The 23928-nt window shown below is 38.5% G+C and overlaps 1 protein-coding gene across 1 annotated transcript in view; it reads left to right on the forward strand.

Annotated features, from left to right (window-relative positions):
• Positions 1–654: 654 nt before the first annotated feature.
• IGF2R (insulin like growth factor 2 receptor) overlaps positions 655–23928 on the forward strand; it is a 144434-nt gene continuing 121160 nt past the window's right edge. The window contains exon 1 of the mRNA XM_001371399.4: positions 655–1477. Coding sequence (XP_001371436.1) covers positions 1281–1477 — 197 coding nt within the window. The 5' untranslated portion in view covers positions 655–1280. The remainder of the gene's footprint in view (positions 1478–23928) is intronic.

Below are 23928 nucleotides of genomic sequence, written 5' to 3' on the forward strand. Positions count from 1 at the left end.
GAGTGGGCACTCCACTAAAATCCCCAGATCCTTTTCACATAAAAACAAACAAACAAAAAACTTCAGGCTGCCTTCCCTATGCTTAACTTATGAAGTTGGTTTTTTAAATACTTATTTGTCAAACTGTATCTTTTTTAAGTTTGTAAAGTCATTTTTAGACCTGGAAAGACACAGAGAGGCCATCTAACTCCACCCTATCACTTGACAGATAAGAAGAGAGGCCCAGAGAGATTAAATGACTTGCCCAGGATTCACTGAGATAATAACTATCTTGCCCAATATCACACAGGTAGCACATAACAGGTGTGCATATATTATCTTTTGGATTCCTGATTCTGTTATCCAAGACATTTGTTACTCTTCAAGGTAGGCTTTCAGAAACTTCGTGATGAACAAGGGTATTTTTGAGAAGCTTCAATTTTCAGGATATTTGCATATATCTCTACACAGACCACACTGGCTACAGGGATAAGGTCAGGTAAAAGATCCAGCTACTCCAGTCTGCCAGGCATTGTAGATACAAAGAAATCATAACGGGGGAATTTATGTAGTGTTTTCAGATTTCAGTGTTGTCTTATCAGATCCTCACAACAGCCCTTTGAGATGAGTGCCAGAAAACCTAACGAACAATGATTCAAACTTTATGGGCGCAAAAGGTAACAAAAGCAGTGGCTATTTTTCACTTCTAAACTGGACCATTCGTCCGGCATCCGTGAAGCATCCTGGGAAGCCTATGGACCAGGGGTTATTAGTCACAAGAAGCTCAGCGGCCACGCCGTTCCGCCATCCATTCACTGGGGGATTCGGGAGCCCCGCGACGTGAACACATCCGGTGACCAGGTGTCCCAGTTCCACGCGGCCTCGTCTCGGGAGGGACACCTGGACGGCCCACGCCGCGCAGGACCTCTCCCCTCCTCCCGAACGCTCCTCCCCCACGTGACCAAGGAGGCCGAACACGAGCGAGGGGAGCGCGAGGATCACCTGAACAAGGCGGTCATGTGAGGCTGGTGGGAAGAAGGGAGGAGAGGGGGGGACAGAGAAGTGGGGAGGAGAAGGGGAGGGGGCGGTGCCCGGGCGGCTGCGGGTCATGTGACGCGCAGTTACTGGGTCTCCGCCGCAGCCGCTGGAGCAGCGCTCTCCTCCTCCTCCCCCATTCCCTCCTTCCCTCCCTTTCCGGCCCTGGCAGCGCGAGCATGACCCAGGCTCAGCTCGGAGCCTCCGCGCGCCACTAGCCTCTCGTTCGCGTGTCCGTCCCCTGTCCGGCCGGAGCTTTTAACACCATGGGAGGCGCCGCCAATGCCGTCGCCTCTGCCGCCGCCGCTGCCGCCCCGCCGCCCAGCGCCCACCTGCGGCCCTGGGCTCGGCGTCCGGCCCGGCCGCTGCCGCCGCCGCCGCCGCCACTATTGCTGCTGCTGCTCCTCGTCTCAGCCGGAGAGGTCGCCGCGGACCAGAGTTTCGATTTCCAGGAGCTGTGCAGGTAAGGAAGTGCGGGGGATGGGGTGAAGGGGGCCCTGCCTCCTGGGCGGCGGCGGCTGCATCTCCCCAAGTCCTCCTCCCCCGTCTTCGCTTCCTCCCCCCAACCTTTCCGCTATCCCCCGCCCCTTGCTCCCCCGGGGCCGTGGGGGCGCGGGCAGCGTCCCTCTCCCTCCAGGAGGCCCCATCTTTTTTTTTTTAACCGCCCCCCCCCCTTTAAGTTGTAACCTTTGGCGGAGGAGGTGGGAAGCTGAGGGCTTTTTTCACCTGGCCTGGAGTGGGGGCGGAGTGGTGGAACTAGCCGCCCTGGGGCCCTGACCACTTGTGGCTGTCATTAAGTACTGGGCTGCTTTGTGTAAAGGCGGAGGGGCACTTTCGCCCGGCTGCCGTGGCCCATCTGGATGACAGGCGGCTGCTGTGTGTGTAGTTCCTGCTTTGCACCACAGCGCATCTGGGAAAGTTGTTTCTTTGTGTGCGTGTGTGTGTGTGTGTGTGTGTGCGTGCGTGCGTGAGTGAGAGAGAGACAGAGACAGAAAAGGAGGAAGGGGGGAGGCAAGGAGAAGGGAAGGGTGTGCGTGTGTCTGTAGGAGGGGTGGGAAGAAGGAAAGGAGAGGCAAAAAGGGAGGAGTGCGTGTATGTAGAGGAGGGGTGGGAAGAAAGAACGGGTAAGCCTGGAGAAGGAAGATGTGCGTGTTTGTGTAGGAGGAGTGGGAAGACGGAAAGGGGAGGCAAGCAGGGAGGGGTGTGTGGAGGAGTGGGAAGGAGGGGGAGGCAAGGAGAAGGGAAGGGGGGTGTGTGGGGGGGTGTTGGGAAGAAGGAAGGAGGAGGGGAGGAGTATATATATACAGAGAGAGAAGGAAAAGGAAGGTAGGAACTTCTTTTAGAGGCTCTTTAAGTAGAGAGACTCTCCTGGTGAGTCTCCTAAGACAAATCAAGCTCCCCTGCCACAGATTCGTAATAGCTGTTTTTTGTTTCACTTGCTTATTGCACCACGGTTGGTTCCCCCTCCCTCCCCCCAAGTAATTGGTGGGTTTCCTGCTCTAGGTGTGAAATGGGTGAGGGAGGACTGGAAGGTAGGAATCAAATTTATCAAAATTCTGCCTTCCACAAATTACCCTTCACAAACTGGTAGCTAATTTCTTACTTGCTTAGATGAGGATTATTCCAGTTGGTGACTATTTGCCCCAGGATCAAAAAATATATTATTCTTTGAGTAGATGAGAAATATTCTATTTGGGGCTATTTGTCTCAGGAACCACAATGTATTGTTGCTGCATCTGTTGTATGGTGTTAAATGAATTGCATAATGGTAGGATCTTTTGAGGTGGTCTATTAAATCATATTTCCCTTTGGGGTTATAACATAAACTGAAATCTACATTTTTTTTTAACTTTAGTTATTAAAACGAAGTGGTGTAAAGAATTGTGAAAGGGCTATATGTAGTTAATCCAATGAGACTTTTAGTAAATAAGATTCATGCTATTTACTCAGTAAACATTTATCAGCACCTTTTGTGTGTACTAGCTACACATTCTATGACTTGAAAAGGAAATGGAAGGATGGCTATAAAATATAAAAACCATGCTAGAGACCGAGCAGAGTACAATAATATTAGACTCAGTCTTTGCAACCTAATAGAACTTTTACACTCCATTTACATTAGATGTTACTAATTTTCATCATATTAGTATTCAAACTCTATTAGCTGGCCAAAACTTATCTTTTCTATAGCTGGGCTTCCCCTTTCTCCCCCCCCCCCCCCCACGTTACATACGTTGTTCCAGCCAAATTGTACCACTACTCATTTCCAGTTATTGTCTTCTCTCTCACCAGTGTTGTTGGTTTTCTCTGTGTGTGTTTTTGGACTATCGTTTTTGCTTGGAATAGCTTCCTTCATTTCAATAAGTTGATATCATCTTTTCCTTCCTTCTGGGACCTTCAAGCTTTTCAGCTGAGATCTTTCTTTAGCTAGAAGTGGTTCCTTCCTCCCAGAACCTCTATAAGCATTCTATAACAAATCAGATCTCCCATTTGTGGTCCCAACCCAGCACATAGAAGAAGTTTTATGAATGCTTACTAGATTTTGGATTGTATGTTTACTATTTGTGTAGGCGACTCCTTTCTCCCTTGATTAATATATACTTATCTCTATGGTATCTCCACAAGTGGATTTTAAACTGCTTACCAGTAAAGACTGTGCTACATCTTTCTGAGACCCCTAGCTCCTTTAGGCTCAATTCAAATACCGTATCCTAGGGGGGGAAAAAGTCTTTCCTGATTATTTCCATTGCTAGTACCTACTGTGTTTTATTTTGTACATTGCTTATCTATGAAATGAGGATAATGCATCTATCTTTTAGGGATAATTATGAGTATCAAAATGAGATAACTGTATTTGTGTCTGGTGCTCATTGAGTGCTGTATAAATGTTAGCTATCTTATTTATCTGCTATATGCTTATCTGTGACTATGTATTCCTTAGGTAGAATGTAAGTTTCTTGAGGGAAGGTTTTCTATTTCTTTTTTCTTTTTTTTTCCCCGTTTGGATAATTGACTTACTTTCTTAAGTATCAGTTAGAATTGAGATCTGACCAGGAAGCCCCAGATTCACTTCTTCCCTTTCACATGGCTTTGTGATTTTGGGCAAATCACTTAACATATTTTAAGACTAAAAATAGCTGAAAAGTTGCCCATCTGCATTGGTAGGTAAAATTTGCTCAAGGGAATTCCCTGTACTGATGAAATCACAGGTAGAATCCTTATTCCTGTCCAGGTCTCTAGCATAACGCTTTGCTTTCTGGTAAATGTTTAATACGTTTTAGGTTGTTGAAATTTTTGTTGAGCACTTAATTTTAGTACTTGTAGGAGCTTTCAATCCCACCTTGTAGGAGAAACTTTCCTAATCCCCCTTAACTCTGTTGATTTCTTATATTTTTTTTTGTACATAAGTGGTTATGTGTTATTTTCCCCATTATATGGTAAACTCCTGGAGAGCAGGGACTTTTTTTTTCTCTTTCCAGCACTTGGCCTGATACTTAGCACATAGGAGCTTAAGTTTTTTTTTTTTTTTTGTCAATTGATTTTAGAATAGGAAAGATCCTATGGAATGTATAGTTTCTTTTAGGGGCCACCATTTTATTGAGCTTATATTAGCAGATAGAGGAGCAGCTTGTTGCCAGCACTAAAATGTGCAATGTACTGTAGTGTACAGCTGATATCTGAAGTATAAACAGGAAGGCATTTGAAGCAAAGTTTTTGTATCATTGTGATCCTGGTGGTAAGAGCATCTGACTTTAAATAACTTGTTTATTACTTATTAGCTGGCTAACCTTGGGCAATTACTTCAGTTCTCTGGGCCTCAATTTTCTCCTTAGTTCAATGAGAGGGTTAGGCTCAATGGTCTTTGAGGCCCTTTCAGCTGTGATTCTGTGACTTGAAAGGAGATAAAGTTAAAAAAACAATCCAGGATGAAGTACTGTAACCTGTGAAAGCTGACTTGAAAGAAAACAATCCCAACAAAATTTAAGGATTATTCACTCAAATAATATTCAGAATTTGAATTTGAAAATATGCTAAAGAATTTGAATCCTCAGGGGTGATAATTGTAAGTTTATAAATGGTTTTAATAATAAAACAGTGTGCCATCTAATAAATAAGACATTTGGTTGGTAAATGAGACACTTGGTTATACATTGTGATAGTCACATGAGTGTATTAGCTCATGCTTTGGTAGTGTTTCAGATAAGTAGGAAGTAATTTTTTTTTTTAATCTAAGAGACTTCTGGTTACAATCATTTGTGCCTAAATTAAAGATCAAACTGTCCCCTAATCAGTAGTTTTATTAACATGTTCATATAATAAAAGTTGAAAAAAATTAAATCACACATGAATAAGGTCTGTTGTCTGCAATCTTAATATATATTAGAGGGAGAGTTATTTATACTTATTTACAAGTCCACCAAAGTTAAAAAAGAAAATAATTACGTTATCCTTTTGACATTTTTCCACCCCTCAGCTATAAAGAATAGATTGCATATTTAGTCAAAGTTATTTATTATAGGTCCTAGGATTATGGGAACAGAACTCTGTGAAAGACAGGAGTTATCCATATCATTTATAAGGTGACCTTCAACATAGAATTGTAATTAAAGATTAATTTGCTTTGGTGGTGGCATGTTGGCACTGACCTCTCCTATATTTTCTTACCTGTTAAGTGAGGGAGTTAGTTAAGATGATGCTTCAGGTTTGCCCTCACTTTAGTTTGTATGGCTTCTCTATACTTTAGAGATTAGTATCAGTCCTTCCTCTTAGCTTTGGATCTGTACATCTATTTTTTTAAAAATTAATTTTGTTTTTTCAGTTAACAAGCATTTATTTTCTCTTCTTCCCCTCTATTGAACAGCACCTCCCAACCCCTCTTTCCCCCCCATAACAAATATGTATAGTCAAAGCAAATTTCCTCATTGTCTGTATCCAAAATGTGTCTCAGTCTGCATTTTGAGTCCATCACTTCCCTGACAGGTAGGGAGCATGCTTCATTTTCTGTCCTCTGGAAATAAGAATTGTCATTGCACAGATCAAAGCACTTAAGTTTGTTAAAGTTGCTTTTCTTTATAATGTATATGTTCATTCATGCAATGTTTTTTTCTGTCTTCATATCCCTCTAACCCCTGGTACACATTTAATGCCTACTATTATACTTTTGATTCTATTAAAAAATTGCAGTCAATTTTTGAAGAATGTGATCAAATCAGGGTTTTTTTAAATCCAGCTGTCAAAGCTGATGTTTACTATACTGCTAAGCAGGATGTGGTAAGATTGCTATTTGGTATGGTGTCACAGGGTTTATAGTTGATATTGACATTAATATACTTAATACTTGCACTGGGTTCCCACTTCCCAAACTAGTTAGTGACAGTGTGTTGAAAGATATCTTAAACTCTGCAAATGCTAGAACTGATGCTGCAACTTGTTATTATATAATCTTTCCCTAATTAATGTATTGGATTCTAAAGGTTAGATAATTTGTTTGGAACTCAGTACATATGGTCTCTCAGAGTGAATCATTAGACTTATTAGCCTATAGTTCTTTCATTTCCTTCCTGAGGCCACAGTAAGGTTAGGTAACTAGCTCAATCACTTGGAGAAAGTAAATGGTAGAGCTAGCACTAGAACTGGAATCTCCTCACTTCCAGGTCTTTTTATTTTGTATACTGTATTTATAGAAGAGGATGGATAATATTAGATTTTCTAAGATCATAAAATATATTTTCTTAAGTTACTAAAATGCCATGGTCCAGGTGTCCTGTGACTGATGATCCATAACCATCTGTGTGCAGGTTCAGAAGTCAGTGTTGGTGTGGGAGCAGGAGAGTATATCTAGAGTTTATGCTACTTTGGTAGTATTCTGCATCCTAAATGGTCCCTTAACTGTCTCTTTGTGTACTCACTTATTGTACCTTTAGGATGGCCTACTGAATTCTTACTCCCCAAAGGCTAGAAATCTAAGCCTTGGTTGGGCAGGCCTTTTTCTATTTTCCAGGGGGAGCAGACCTTGGGAACCATAGTGCCAAGAAGTATTGTGTGTCTTGCATGTAAAGGAAATATCTATTTGGGAGAAGAGGAGATGTCCCAGTGATACTGGGTAGGAGGGCTCCAAGAAGAGTACAGAAGTTTTAACCCAGGATGCCCTTTGCTTAAGAGAACCCTGAGAGGTGGAGGCTGGGAGCCCCTCACGACTTCTTGCCCTGGTTAGGCACAGGGACCACTTTTGCCAGTCCATCATTCTTTAGGTTCCTGGAGCTAACCAGTGCTTATTTATATCTATTGTCATTCCAAAGAAATATTTTGCTCCACAAGTTTGGTCAGTATTGCCTGACTTTTGTTCTTCTCTGGTTCTTTTCTAGTCTTTGGTTTTAAACTTTTTCTTCTTCATCTCCTCCTTAAAACAGGCCTCTTAGTTTGTAATGTGTTCTAAACACTTTGGTACCTAGGTAGCTCTTTAGGGATGGCTTTTTTACACTTAGATAAACTTCCATTACTTGCTTAGCACCTCCATTATGCTCTCCTGCCTATTCATCACCTAAATTCATATTATAATTGAACTTATACTAATAAATAGAACCATAGTTTTCAGTTTCCGTGGAGGAGAATGCATCTATAACTTGGAATTGGGTATACCTTCAGTGGCACTTAGTACAGTACTGGGCACAGAGTAGATACTTAATACTGATAAACATTTCCACAGTCTTGACCTGTAGGAGCAAATCCCTTCAGTAGTGAGAGGAAATTCCTTTCTCCTATTCATATAATATATAGATAGCTGAGCCCCTTAATGGAGATGTGACTTCAGCAGTGGCTCTCTGTGGGGTTTTGGTAGGGGGGGAGTATAGGAAGGTGGGCCAGAACTCTAGGGCACTGGTAAGGGAGAATGTGTGAGGGCTTTTTGGCAGCTACCATTGGTGATGGCTTTGCTTCTCATATTGGGAGGCTAGAATTATTTAAGGGAATAGAAGCCCTCAGCATTGACAGTTTTGGTGAGGGTTAAGAAAGTTGTATCCCTGGTTGTGGGAAGGAAGGAAGGAAGATGCTACTGAAGGGGAGAGTTCTCACAACCATACCTCTAGTCAGTTTATCAATAAAAGATGTTGGTGAATGATTGAATTTTAGAATTAGAAGGGACCTCTTGAGTTCCCTCCATAACATAGCTAACAAATATCTAATTCTTGATTGAAGACTTTTGAATAGAGGGAGCCTGCCACTTTTTGAGGCCCTTTTTAGGTATGCTATTATACTTATATATTAAATTGTTTAGAAATTTTTTTTTCTGACAAAACATACATTTTGAAGCTTCACTCTTCATTTTTGGTTCTGCCTTCTAGGGCTGGGGCAAAGTGGACTAAGGCTCATTGTTCCAAATAACAGTCCTTCAACTACTTTTAAGATAACTCTCATATTCTTTCTGGAGCCTTCTTTTCTCCAGGCTTAATGTCCTCTATAGTATCCTCATTTTCTTTGACTGGTTTTCATGTTACATGGACTTTTCACATGGGGGTCAGGGGTGTTGGGGGAGAATTATGAGTAATGGGAAATCAAAACAAAAATAGACTCCCAGAGTATGCTTAACTTTGTATATTATTTTGAATGTTTAATCTTTTTAAAAGTAGATAAATATTTTTCAGTCATTATTGCTAAAATACTGTGCCCTTGAAGAGAATTGTAATGACTACACAACATGTATCTTTTAATGCTTGCTATGTGTTCAGCTCTATGCTAGACACTTGTTCTGTGTGTGGTGTTGGGGGAGTAGTAGAGGAGTTAGAAATATAAAAGGAAAAGTATAATGTTTCTAAGATAAGATAAACAATTAGGGCAATGCAAACTAGTATATAATTGAGTACCACACAGTCTAATAGATATTCAGAGAAGGGGGAAGAAATTTCAGTGTGGGCTGATCAGAATCATGAAATGCTAGAGTTAGGAGGCGCCTTTAGAAACTGGCTATGCTATCCCCACTGATGGTGATTCAGTAAGGCTAAGTGACTAGCAGGTTAATAGTAGGTTTGGGATTTGAACTAGGGATTCTTGATTTTCCATCCAGGTTAGGGGGAACATTTTGAGCAAAGGATCACTCAATTTATAAGCAGTTAGCCAATACCCTACAATCTATGACAGATACTGTGGTAGGTGCTGGAGATATACAAAAATGAAATAGATTTAGAGACCATTCAATTTACTTATTTTTTAAAATAAATTTTGCTAGTGCTTAAAAACAAACCGGTAATTTCCTAATTCCTCATACTTACCCTTGAAATCAACTACCTACTGACAAAGTGACTTTGTTTAATGTGTAATGTCTTTTCTTTGCTTCTAGGAGGGAGATGCAGTTTTCTAGGATCAATAGTGGTTCTTAGGGTTACTCATCTTCCTTTTAGTTTTTTCCCCCCATGTAAATAAACATTGGTGATGTTGTGTATGCTATTCTTTTAGTTCTGATTTCCTTAGTCTTTGCTAGTTCTTACAAGTCTTCAATGTGTCTCTAGTTTTCTCATATTCATCATTTCTTACTGCACAGTAAGATTTCACTAGAGATCCTATTTTATTTAATCATTCCTGAATCTATGGATATTTACTTCAATTAAAATTCTTTAATAGTACAAAAACCACTGCTTCGAATATTTTGGTATTTATGGGGGCTTTTTGTTTTTGACATTTTGTAGGGTAAAAAAGATTAGTCTGTTTAACAATGAAAAGATCAATTGGTCACTGCAATTTCTAGTCCTCTGGTGGGATTAGATGCCACTTTGCAGGGAGCTGAGAAGTGTGACTTGTAAGGGAAAACGAATTTGGCAGTAAAAGAAAAGAAAGGTTTTAGATTAGCCTTTCTGGGATGGTAGGCCCAGCTTAAGGTTTTTAAAGAACTTTGGTACTGATCCTTTCTATAGGGACTATGCTAAAAGATAAAGAGAAATTGAAAGTGAAGAGTGTTGAGGTGATCTAGGGAGTTCCAATGACACTGAGGAGATGAGAGGGGAAGTGATGGGCTATCTAAGTAGAGGGTTGACCTTCATAAAGAAAAGGGTTATCTCTGCTAGACTGAAACAGGATGAAGGGATGGACATTTTGAAGTATGTAAGAAAGTGAGAACTCAAAATGGATTTGATGGCCTCCATTTTTCTCAGTAAAGGAGGAGGCAAAATCTTTTGCATTGATAGAAAATGGGACAAGAGAAGAAAAATTTGGGAACACTCTGGCAGAGTTTTAAGTAAGAAGAAATTATTGCTATGAAGTTGAGGGCCCAGTTGAGGTTAGATAAATTTGTATGGGCCCCAGTTGTCAATTGTTGGTCTTCTAGTGTCTTTGGGAGAGGGTCAGAGAAGGGACAAAGAAGAGGGAATAAAAACTGGAGTTTGCTATAAGTTACAGTAGTAGGGCAGGAGGACCAGGGACTCATGGGTAGAAGTTCTTGTATAGTAGAATTAGTCAGTTTATGAAAACTGAAGGGAAGAACCTGAGACTAGAGCAAGGGTAATGGCTATAAGTAGGGGGAAAGAGGAGTGGAGTGATTAAAGGTGGCAAGTAGGGCAAAGAATAATTGGGAGTCCTGTTGTGTACAGTCTTGGGTTTGGGAAGTACTGTTTTAAAAGTCTTATCTAAATTCTTTGGTAAGTGGAATGACTCAGGAAGAAGAGAAGAGGGATACAAAGGGAAATTTTGGTAATATAGAAACAAAAGATAAGCATTAAAATGTAAAAAAAAACACGGTTTTTGCACTCAGTGTCTTCTGAATATAAGGCTCCATATTGGTAAAAGTAAGAAATAAGAATGAACACATAAACGTTCATACCCATTTTCTTGAGATTTCATTGGTGGTGAGAAGGTTAAAGCAATAAAAAAGCTTTATTTGGACGACCTCAAAATACCTGGTTGGTTTCAGGCTTTGCTGTAAAGTAAAACCTTCTAACCCACTTATAAATTTGCTTAGTCATTTTTGCCAGGGCAAGCAGTTGAGACAATGAAAATTGTCATGCTGTCCTGAAGGATATATTACAGGGATGTAAATATTTTCAGTCGCTAAATCAATGCTTCTTTCATTCTTTGAAAAAAGCAAGTTTTGATAAATACCTTGCTTATTAAAACTTTATTGTTACTAAAATAATAGGTCAGATATCCATCTTAAAAATACATAATTGTTGGAGGGCATATTTTACTTTCAAAATAATTGAACCAATTTTATTTGATTTTAAACATTTCGGTCTGCCCATGAACAATTGCGGATCTCCCTGGTTTATCTAAAAGTGTGTGGTATCCCATTTTTTATCTACCCTATCAAGTCCAAAGTCCTCTGTCTGATTTTCAAGGCCAATAATAATCTGGCTCTACTTCATAGTAGACATCCCTCCCCTGGTTTTAAGATGGCCAACCTCATTTCTTTTTGTATCCATGCACTTGTCTCCATCATCTCCCACATTTCCTTTCCCTTTCTACCTATCTAGTTCTTATCTACTTATCCTTTAAGATTCTCTGACTTCTAGTTAACAGTCAGTTAGCATTTAATTGCTACCAATTAAGAGCCTGTGGAGTTTAATGGAAAAAGCTCTGGATTTAGAGATTAGATGACCTGGGTTTGTTTGCTTGTTCTGTTTTTTATTGCTAGTGTGACCTTGGACAAGTAATTTCCAATTTTGGGGTTTCCCTCCTCATTTATGGGCTAATGATTTCCAAGGTCCCTTCCATATCAGGATGCTATTTATGATCTTATCTCATCGATTAGACTAAGCTTCTTAAACCCTCTGAACTGTATTGAATATCCAAGTAATGAGTGAGCTAGGTGGATAAGCACCTGAACCTAGAGTCTGGAAGACCAGAGTTCAGTTTTGACCTCAGACACTTATTAACCCTGAACAAATCACTTAACCTCTGTTTACCTTCCCTCCCTTTCCTCAACTATAAATAGGGATAATCTTTAATCTTCCAGGGTTGTTGTAAGACTCGGATGAGATATTTATAAAGCACTTAGCATAACTTGGCTTAATAAATGGTTGGGTGTGGGCGTGGCCCCATAAATGCTTTTTGACTAATCAACAAGTATTTATTAAGCCCTTACTATGTGCCTGGTAATGTGCTAGCAGATGGGAATACAAATGTGAGCAAAATGAAACACAACCCCTGCTCTCTAGGGTCTTTCATTTGAATGAGGAAGACAACACATAGAGGGATGTTGGAAAGGGAGGAAGCATGATGAAATCTGGAGGAGGGAGGGGGTCAGTGCCAGCTGATGGGAAATGACAGGATGAGTGGCCTACCTGCCTGCCTACACAGCCTCCTTCAGTGGCTTCAGTGACTGGGCTGAACCCTGAAATCAGAGTATGGGCCTGGGGCAGAGTGAATTTTTTCGGTGTGAATTTCTGGACTGAAGTGATCTTCCTGAATGAAGAGGTTTTGGGGGCAAGGTGGAGAATTGATTACTAATCAGAAACCTGATTAATTCAGGTGGGCTTTGGAGATGGATTTTTTATTTATGCGAATTATATTCCATGATGATGAGTGAATTTAAAAACCACTAAGCCATCTTCTATCATCCTGGTGCTAGATTTCATTGTTCATTTAAGTGTTTTTATATTATATCCAAAGTATTCCCTCAACATCTTTTGACAGGCTGCCACTTTCTTTCTTAGACTTCTTTGATAGTGCCTTTGGAATTCAGAAAGGAATTGCTTCCCTTGGGTCATTTTTTTGGCTTCCTGGCAGACTCATCATTTCATTTGTGTACATGGTGAATCAGAGACTTTTTCTGATTGTTTTAAAATACCTATAAGGAAGGTGAAAGAAAGTTAACTTCCTGTAGTGTTCACTATTGGAAGCAATGATTAGATCCTTAGTTTTAGAGAATCCTCCTAATCTCTTGAGTTGTAACTTCTGGTGAATAGATAACCCTAGGCAGACATGAGAATATCTAATTACTTTGGCATTATGTCTCCAGTACTGCATTTGAATAAGTTGGTGAATGTTAGTATGTGATGCATCTCGACTCTTAGTATTTTACTAGGTTCTTATTTTATAATTTAAATACATTTTTATGCTGTTCCAATATTGGCATCTTAAAATCTTGCTGATTTTGGATGAGTTCTTGAAAAAAATTTATTGGGGTTTAGACTGTTCCCCAGAGCTTAATTGTGGATTATGAATTAATTGAGCAGAATCCTAAGGATGTGATGGTTTATGAAGAACATGTATTTGACATAAGGACACTAATAAGGTAGAGCTGGAATTTTTAGTTAAAGGGATAGAGTAGTAATTGAGAAGAGGCCTATAGGGAAAAATGGAATCTGTCCAATGTAGGGGGGTGAGGTAGTACTAGTGGGAAGAGTTTGGCTTGGGTTTGAGTCCTGCTTTGGAAATTTGCTGGCTATTTTTTCTTGAGCTAATTGCTCCATTTCTTTTTTCCCAGTTCTTTCATTTCAAAATAGGAATAATTACCCAACCCAGCTTCAGTGAAGTCACTTCATAAACTTTATTTTTTGATTTTTGATTTTTTAAATTTTATTTAGTCAATTTAGAATATATTTCCTTGGTTACAAGAGTCATGTTCTTTCCCTTCTCTCCCCTCAACCCCTCCCATAGCCCATGTGCAATTCCACTGTTTTTTTTTTTTAACCCTTACTTTCCCTCTTGGAGTCAATACTGTGTATTGGCTCCAAGGCAGAAGAGTGGTAAGGGCTAGGCAATGGTGGTTAAGTGACTTGCCCAGGGTCATACAGCTGGGAAGTGTCTGAGGCTACATTTGAACCTAGGACCTCCTGTATCTAGGCCTGGCTCTCAATCCACTGAGCCACCCAGCTGCCCCCAATTCCACTCGGTTTACATGTGTCCTTGATCAAAACCTATTTCCATACACTTCATTAACTTTAAAGAATTACAGCATGTTAAATATGGGCCTTTATTTTTGTTATTATTCTCATAGCACTTTATTAAGAACTCTGGCAAATTATTTCATCTGTTCCATAGCTTTTGTTACCTGTGAAATTAAGGGGTTAGATTTGATAATTTCCAAGCTATTCCAAGCTTTTAATTTTGAAATTTTTAATTATTTTCTTGTCTATTGATTAGGACACAACTTTACATTAAGAGCCTCTAGTCTCCCTGGAAGGGCTTGGGAGAAGGAAATGTTGCCAGGTTTAACAGAGTTTGTAAGCATTGAAAAACTATAGTAAAATGCAGGGAGGAAGCAAGTAGGAGGAAAAGACTTTGCCTCAGGTTCATATCTTAAAATGCTCCTATAAGACTAGATGACAACCTTTCCAGGTCTTGATGTTGGATAGTGCAGTTTCCATATGGGTCACAAGTTGGTGGTGTTGATCCAAGACAGTTTAGTTGATGTTAGAAAGAATCCTTAGGATTTGGGAGGGGAGGCAGGATAAAAACAGTTATTTTTCAACTTGTATTTGTTTGTAAAATGAATTAAGGGTTAGTTACGTGCTATAGAGATTTAAAATCCTACTTCATGCTTGTTGTTCAGTTATTTAAATCATATGTGAGTTTCTTGGTGTTAAGTTAAATTTAGGGGTTGAGACTGAATATAATAATTATTGGTCACCAAGGACTTTATAAAATCGTAAATGAAAACACTCAAGTCAGAATGGAGTTTTTATGGTGATTTAATTACAATGGGAGGAAGAAATTATTAGAGGGAGAGAGAGAGAGGGAGAGAAGGAAAGGAGTTTAACTCAAAACCACTTTGGCTCAGGCTGAGCCATAGTGGGAGTTTAAGGCCTTGGAGAGCCAAGGCAGAGAAGGGAGTCAGTCCTTATCACTCGTGACTGATCTGAAGGAAAGCTGTCTGTGGGGCTCCTCCAAGCTCGAGCTCCAGGATAGAACTGGCATCTCACCCTCTCCACAGGAAGTGACGAGAACACCAGAGGCTGTTCTCTACCTCACTTCCTGCGTCTCACATGTGCCAATGGTGGCTCAAGCTTGGCTTAGGACAGCTGGGGGGGGGCAGTTAGTTGTTTCTGATTTGTCATTAGCTAGCACATGCCTGTGTAGTGTGGGTGTGCGCATTGATGATGATTGGGGGACTAGTCTCCCCAATTGATCACTAAACATAAGTGTCTCCTGCATCCCAAAAATTTCCAACTGCAAGTGTATACAAAATTACAAAGGACTTGAACCTAGTGTGAAGATTCAAGGTTGCGACGCTTAACATATGGTAAGAAGTAGGCCTTCTTTGTATCCACACTCTGTGAAAATCCTTACAGACGAGTATCCCTAATTTGGCTCCTACCTGGCTCCTATAATCTAGTCCCTTTTATAGTGTGACAACTTTCTGTAGTCCTGGCTACTGACTGGATAAATGCATCATTGCTTATTGGGCCCTGATTCAGGGACCTGTTATAGATTTATTTTTCCTTTACTTAGAATTTTTACACATAAAACTTTGATAGTCTATATTTTCACCCAGAAATTATTTTTTTTTAATTTGGATTTTTCTGATGTCTTTTTAATTTCTCTTGCCAATTGATTCATATACCTCATACCTCAGCCATGCATCCCTAAATGATCCCTGTGTTTTTCAATCACCCTCTTCAAGGGGGGAATGTAAAAATATTATTTTAAATTGCAAAGTTTAAATTCCTTTTGAGAAGAATTTTAGGTTAAGAAACATGGTACCTCTCGAAATCCAGAAACTGAACTATGTGGAGAAGACACCATGAAGATGCCTCCAGACCACAAACTTCATGAGAAGATCAAGAATGAACTTTGGGTGTTGTTGATTGAACATTTATTTGTATGTATACTTTTATGTCAAAGGGGACTGCCCCTTAACTGGTTTTTTGTCAATGCGTCTAGCAATTATTGGTTTTGTTCTTTTTTCCTCTTATCCTCAAATTATTGTGATCTTTAAGTTGATTGTTTTCATGATCCTTTTGGGAAAACTGGTTTCCCAATAACAATCAAAGGGAGATAATGTAAAAATGGAGACTTGAACCCCAGACTTCAATGCCCAGAAGTCCTCAGTATTTCCCAGAATTCCCTATAATCTCACCTGAGTCCCCACCTGGGCGAGAACACAAATTGTATTTAAACTGACTGCTATGCCTACTTTGGCCTCGCTCTTCCTCAATTTGAAACATTGTAACATGTAGTAATTAGGCTGTGAATGGGCTAATCAGCCCTAGGCAGGTGGCTTATTATTTTGTATCCTTTATTTCTAATAATTGTTAATAAACCTCATAAAATATAATACTTTTATTACTAGAGACTAAATTTAACTTTTACAGTCGTCCCATTTGGAGTTTTCTTGGCAAAGATTTTATAATGGTTTTCCATTTCCTTCTTCAGCTCATTTTACAGGTGAGAACACTGAGGCAAATGGTTAGGTGACTTACCCAGGATCATACTACTTGGAAGTGTCTGAGGCCAGATTTGAACTCAGAAAGATAAGTCTTCCTGACTCCAGGCCTGGCATTCTATCCACTAGGCCACCTACCTTCTCCTCCATGCTACTTTCCTTTATTTTTCTCTTTCTCCCTTGGACCCCCAAATTTCCAGCTGGTAGGTGGGGAATGGAGAGGACTAAGGAATGATCCTCTAAAGCAGTGAACCTTTTAGAGAGGTGGCTGATGTGAGAAATGTCCTCTGGTGTACTGTGGAGAGGGGAAGGGGAGCAGCCTGGCCTTGAATCCCTCTGGCTTTCTAACTCTGGTGAATTCTGTGCTGGGGTGACAGTGGGGGTATCCACAGAAAGGGCCCTGAGTGCCCCCTCTGGCACATGTGGCATCGGTTTACCACCATGACTCTAAACCGTAGAGATAGGTCTGGGATTTCTTTTGTTTCCCTCTATACAGGTTAGATATTACTGGATAGTAAACTCCAAACTAGAAGGACTCAAAGAGATCATTTAGTCTAACTCCCTTCATTTTATGAATGAGAAAATTGGGGCCTTGAAAGGTTAGATATCTGAATTGTACCAGGGCACACAGGTAATTAGTGGAATCCAAAATTCCATTCCAGATCTTCTAATTCCAAATCCACTCCCTTTTTACTAAGCATGCTTACTTAAGGAGGAGTAATAGAACTTGCCTCAGTTATCTAGTACTAAATGAAGGCTAGCCACAATAGATTGTTTCTCTTCCAGGTGTAGAGGATTGTGTTATTATGTAGAGGATAAATTACTATTTAGTACTTTGGGATGCAGTCAGCATGTACTTATTTACAAACAGGTTTTTTTACTCCTAGTCTATCCTTGCTTAGAACTTTATCTGAAAAGTAGACTTGAATATTCTTCCTAGATCACAATATTTACATAATTTCAATCTAGCTTATGTTCTTCCATCTCAAGCTTCATTTTTCATTGGATAAACAAAATTTAAAAGTCTACTACCTCAGCTAAGGTGGATTGTGATATGAACATGTGGACCTATGATTTCATCTGCAACTCCTGATGTGGGAACTCCATCTCCCAGGAGAGATAGTTCCTAGACTTTTGCCTGTGGCACCTGTATTATTTTGGATTACAAGTTTTTCTCCTCTTCTGTATAGGTGGTGGGGATTCTTCCACCCAGGGAAGCAAGTCTGGTATTTGGACTTGTCTAGAGTTAAATTTTTGGAGGGGGAGAGAGAGAGAGAGAGAGAGTGTGTGTGTGTGGGAGAGTGAAGAAGAGGTACTTGGGAGTGGAAAAAATACTGGGTTTGGAATCAGGAAACCCTGGGTTCAGATCCAACTTCTGATATAGCTTTGTAACCTTGGGCATGCCATTTTACATTTTTGTGGCATTTTTGTAGCAACTCCTAAAAACTTGGTTCACAAATGGCTTGTGATTTGTGATTTGCATTTTTCATTCTCAAATTTTATGCATTACTTATTAACATAATTACTTGAAATCTTGGAAAAGATCCATTTTAGCAGTGTTAGGCAGTCTGTGGCCCCAAATACTAACCATTATCTACTATTAACATTTCATATGATACATGATATAGTTGGAAAAACATTGGCCTAGGAGTTATTATTACTGGGTTCTGTTACTCATTTTGCCACTAACTTCAAGACTTTGTGTAGTTAACTTTTCCTTGGATGTGTTTCTTTGTCTTTCAAATGAGAGGATTGAACTAGACCCTTTAAAGGTTTCTTTCAGTGCATAAATGATATTGGATGATGTTGGCAATTTTTTGGTTTTGAAAATGCCATAATTTTCAATCCATTTAAATTAAGATTCTGACAAAAATTAATGAATGAGAATTTAGGGCTTATGCAATTATAAAATAGTTTTAAGCTTTTGTCTAATTTACCTGAGTTACGCATCTTTACATTTATTGGGGGGGAGAATTGGTCCTTAAATTGTTTGAGGAGAAACATATTAGAAGAAAATCTTGCCAAATTTTGAGGATAAGAGAATAATTCAATTGGGAGTTGAGGTTAGTTTAACTGTCCTCTCTGACAATTTCTGGACCATTTGCCAAAGGAACAATGTGTACATGTTGAATGTGAGCCACAACCCTTAATATATGTTTCTATAGAGAAGCCTAAAATTGGTAATCATTGGTCCATTTGCTCTGTTCTTATATCTTCAATGAATTCTGAGAACAGCCTCTCAACAATTCCCAGGAAATTATTCCCTAGCCAGATGGTCTTTCCCTTCTTTCTCTTGGGAAGAGAAAGGGGTATTGTAGGAGAGCAAAGTGGAGAAGAGAAAGAGGCTAATGGGGATCCTTGAAAGAGACTTTGAACTACATGAGCTCTAAATCTTTTACAAACAAGGGAACTAAAGCTCAAATTAAAAAAAAAAAGACTTCAGCTCATATTCATATTCAGCAAGGATTTCTAGATCTGGACAGTTTATACTGAATACCTTATCAGGAATATAACCTCTTAGGCTTGTCCAAAGTTCTCTTGTCTCAGTGCCTTTCTTAGTGGTTTATTTTCTGAATACTGTATTCTGTTCTTCCTCCATAATTCCCTGCTACTACCACAGCTATTTCCACCTTTAGGTTAGGTTACAGCACCTTTTATTACCACCAGCTCTCTTTCTTTTATTCTCCATTCTAGTTAAAAATTTTTTTTTGTTTTATTATCTCTACATTCTTAACTTCAGGGCTATAATGTATGCAAAGAATTATAAGGCATATTCAGATTCTTTGCTGTGAACACTTTTTTTCTTCTGATCCTATGAGCCCCCCTTTCCCCTGGTGAATTCTTCCTAGACCCTCCATTTTGGAGAAAGGCCCCAGATAGTCAGCTTTGTTTCTGTGATATATCTACCATGACTCATGTTCTCTTACTCCTCTCTTCCCTCATCCCTCCCAGAGCTGACAAGCAATTTCACTGGGTTATACATGTATTATCACTTAATACCTATTTCTATTTTATTCATTTTTGTAATAGAGTAATCTTTTAAAATCTAAACCCCAAATCCTATACCCATATAAACTAGTGATAAATCATATGATTTTCTATTGTGTTTCTACTCCCACAGTTCTTTCTCTCAATGTGGATAGCATTCTTTCTTATAAATCCCTTGGGATTGTCCTGAGTCATTGTATTGCTATTAGTAGAAAGTCTTAATTACATTTGATCTTCCCATGTTTCAGTTATTGTGTACAATGTTCTGGTTCTGCTCATTTCACTCTGTTATCAGTTCATGGAGGTCTTACGAATTTTATAGAAATCAAGCAGTTCATCATTCCTTATATAGCACAATAGTATTTTATCACCATTATATATCACAATTTGTTCAGCCATTCCCTTATTGAGGGTTACCCCCTCATTTTCCAATTATTTGCTACCACAAAGAGTGCAGCTATAAATACTTTTGTATAAACATTTCTTTTTATCTCTTTGGGGTACAAACCTAGTAGTGGTATTGCTGGCTCAAAGGCATGGATTCTTTTAAAGCCCTTTGGGTGTAATTCTAAATTGCCTTCCAGAATGGTTGGATCAATTCACAACTCCACCAGCAATGCATTAGTGTCCCAGTTTTGCCACATCCCCTCCAACGTTTATTATTTTCCTTTACTGTTATATTGGCCAATCAGCTAGGTAGGAGATGGAACCTCAAAGTTGTTTTGATGTGCATTTCTTTAATCAGAAGGGATTTTGGATGCTTTTTCATGTGATTATTGATAATTTTGATTTCTTCACCTAAAAACTGCCTATTCATATCCCTTGACCATTTTTCAGTTGGAATGGCTTATAGTTGACTTAGTTCCTTATATATTTAAGAGATTCTTTGTCAGAGAAATTTGTCATAAATTTTTTCCCAGTTTGTTGCTTCCCTTCTAATTTTGGTTGTATTGGTTTTGTTTGTCCAAACCCATTTAAATTTAATATAATAAAATTATTCATTTTACATCTGGTAATGTTCTCTGTCTCTTGCTTGGTTTTAATTTCTTCCCTTTCCCATAGATCTGACAGGTATACTATTCTATGTTGCCCTAACTTATAATTTCCCTTACAAATCTGTTTTAAAAAATGTTTATTGATTTGATACCATCAATTGAAATAATGCGCACGTGTGTGTGTGTGTGTGTGTGTGTGTGTGTGTTTGTGTGTGTGATTCATTATCTCCTTTCCTTAACCACCTCCACCCCAAACAGACTTTACTATTTCCGTGGAAGACATCACCATTCTTTTATAGCCTCTCACATTTGTTTTATTCCTCATTCACCTTCACTAAACATTTACAGGTTAATGGCCAAATCTTACTATTACTGTCTCTATAACATCTTTCACATCTTTTCAGACACTCATTATTTTTACAGTGGGAACCCTAAATGATTCTCTCTGTCTCAAGTTTCTCTATATTTCAGACCATCTTTCAAAGTGATTTTCTCTGAATATAGTTTGATCATGTCACTCTCTTATTCAACTTTGGTGACTCCATCTTTTAGGATAAAACATAATCCCCCCCTTCACCCCTCCCCCCTCTGCCCTGCCTGCCCCATCACTTATTAAGTGTTTATTTTTTTAAATCTCTATAATTTTTTGGTATTTAAAAAAATTTGAGGTCTAAATCATTTTTTCCATTCCCTTTCCCACCTATTGAGAAGGCAAACAAAATGATACCCATTAAAATATGTAGTCATGAAAAACATTTCCATGTTAATCATGTTGCTGAAAAAGAAAACAAAAAGCAATGCACTATAATATTGCACTGATCATTGATCAGTTCTCTTGCTGATGGTAAATAGCATTTTTCATCATGAATCTTTTGGAATTATCTTATATCACTATATTGATCTGAGTAGCTAAGTCTTTAATCATTGATTATTACAATATTGTTTATTATGTATGATATTCTCTTGATTCTGCTCTTTTCACCTTGCATCAATTTATCTAAGTTTTCCTAGGTTTTACTGAAACCACTCCCCTCATAATTTCTTAAAACACAGTAGTATCGTATCACAATTATACACTACAACTTGTTCAATCATTCTCCAAATGTTAGACATTCACTTAATTTCCAATTCTTGGTCACCCACCACACACACACACACACACACACACACACACACACACACACACACACACACACACACACACAAAAAGCTGCTATTAATATTTTTGTACATATAGGCCCTTACCTTTTTCTTCAGTAAGCATTTATTCACTATTTACTATGACTGTACTGGAAACTGGAAAGATACAAAGAAATATAAAGCATAGTCCCTTTCCTCAAGAAACTTAAAATATTTAGTCAGTTAGGCATTTCATATATTCTTACCACAGTTTCTTCAACATAATAGATAATATAAATTTGTTGAATGACTGATCACAAGATTATAATGGACAATATAAGTCAATATAAAAACAAAGTGGTAAAAATCAGGAAGTGCTGGTGAATCTTACTTCTGGACTGAGAGGTATCTAAAATTCCAGGGGAGATGGAATAGAATGTTTATAGGAGAAATAAAATCTGTAACATTTAAAGAAATTGGTTTTATGTTATCCAGTAGATCTCATGTGACATTATAAACAGGGTTTAGCTGGGTGAGGTTCTTAAGAGATCTATGCTTTGGATCTTTTCAAATTGCAAATGAGCCTTTGGGGTTCATGGAATTTTCCTCCAGTCCCTTGCATTAAGGCAGGGTCTGCAAGGTCAGAATTTCTGCAGATCTTTTCAGTTTTTCTTCTGTTGTCTTTCCATTTTCATCCTTAAATCACCTTAATATTTATAGGAGAGCTGTTGTTGTTTTTTTTAAAGCCCTTCATACCCTGTATCTAGCTTATTTTTTCCAGCCTTTTTATTGTTTTGCTCTTCTTTCACAGTGCAGTTCAGCCAAACTGGCCTCATTTCTGTTCTCCATACGCAACACTTTATTTTGCATGTTCATATATTTGTGCTGTCCATCTCTCATGTCTGGAAAGCACCCCACCTCTAGCCTATAGAATCACTCATTTCCTTTAAGCTTTTACTAAAGCACCACTACCTTCTCCTTGTAACTTTTCTTGATGATTCATATTTATAGTGACATTTTCTCTAATTACCTTGTATTAAACAGTCAACTCTATGTATACTTTTTTAGATACATCTCCCTTGATAAAACATATCTATCAGTATTATATTTAGAGTAAAGATTGTTTCTTTTGTTTTTAACATCTCTAATACTTGGCACAGGGCCTCCTAGCATTTAGTAGAAAGTCAGTAAATACTTGTTGCTTGATTGACTATAGTGCAAAGAGAAGGATAAGTTGTCTTACCACTGTGGCCTTGGACAAATCACTTCATCACTCAGGGCCTGTGTTCCCAAGATCTCTTCCAGCTCTGGCATTCTAATGATTCTAAATCACCCCTTTTTCTATCTCAGTTTTCTTATTTATAAATCTAGTTTTCTAATTTAAAGTCATGGAATTTTACAGAATAAAGAAGCTCTTGGTAATGCTGATATTTTGAGTGATGAAGGGTCAGATGCTTTTCTTATAGTCGGTGGAGTGCTTTGGCTAGCTTTGTGCCTGTCATACAGATTTGGGAACTTGTTAGAAGCCTTCCCTTTGAAGAGAAACCCCTTAATAGGATTTTTTCCTATGTGTGGTCTGGGACCTTTTGAGTCTTCTATAGTTTGACAACTAAAAATGGAGAGAACATTCTGTTGTGGGGAAAGGAGCAGATGCCTTTAATTAATGGTATTCATCGAGTTGGAAGGCCTGAGCAAGGGTTTTTAATTTATATACTTCAGGGAATCAGTGTATTTGGATGGGAAAATTTTTTCCTTTTATATTTCACTAACTTTTTAAATCCTCAGTATTTTATTTTGTGCATTTAGAAATATGGGAGTGGGAGTGGAGAAGAACTCAACTGGGAAGTGCCTTGTGATACAAAAAAAAGTTAGGAAGAAAATCTGGACCTGCATTTTGTGTGAAGAAACATCAACTTGAGAGAAGAGGAAACCTACAACAGTTCAAATGGGGCCTTTGTAATTCAGATAATAAGTGGAGACTGATTGAAAATTTAAGAAGTGTAAGAGGAAGTATGTGACTTTTGCCTTCTTTAAAATGTGCAAATTTATTTAAAGTTAATAAGATAGAAGTGGATTTTAATAGAAGTGATATATTGCCTTTTGGAAAAGTGGGTATTTTAGCTTAAAAAAAAATTTTTTTTTTAAATTTTTGAGTATTTTTACCCTTAGAAATTTTTTTTTTCTTAAAAAAAGGGGGGGACCAAGGTAGTTTTCACAAATTAGTTATCTTTTTTGTTGGTTTGATGTCCTTTTAGACTCAGTTTTTTCACCTGTTCTTTTTCTTGGTATTTGTTTTAGAGCAAGCTCATCTGTGTAAAGGCTGGGTTTGTTAGATGGTTATATGACAGTTTTTGACCTTTGCATAATATATTTAATAACAGTAGTAATAATGGCCAGCATTTATATATTACTTTAAAATTTGCAAAACATTTTTTATGTCTCATTTATCATCATTACAACTCTGTGAGGTAGTTAATACTATCATGAGTTTGAAAGATGAAT

This window comes from Monodelphis domestica, chromosome 2 (genome assembly GCF_027887165.1).
Source record: "Monodelphis domestica isolate mMonDom1 chromosome 2, mMonDom1.pri, whole genome shotgun sequence".
NCBI lineage: Eukaryota > Metazoa > Chordata > Mammalia > Didelphimorphia > Didelphidae > Monodelphis > Monodelphis domestica.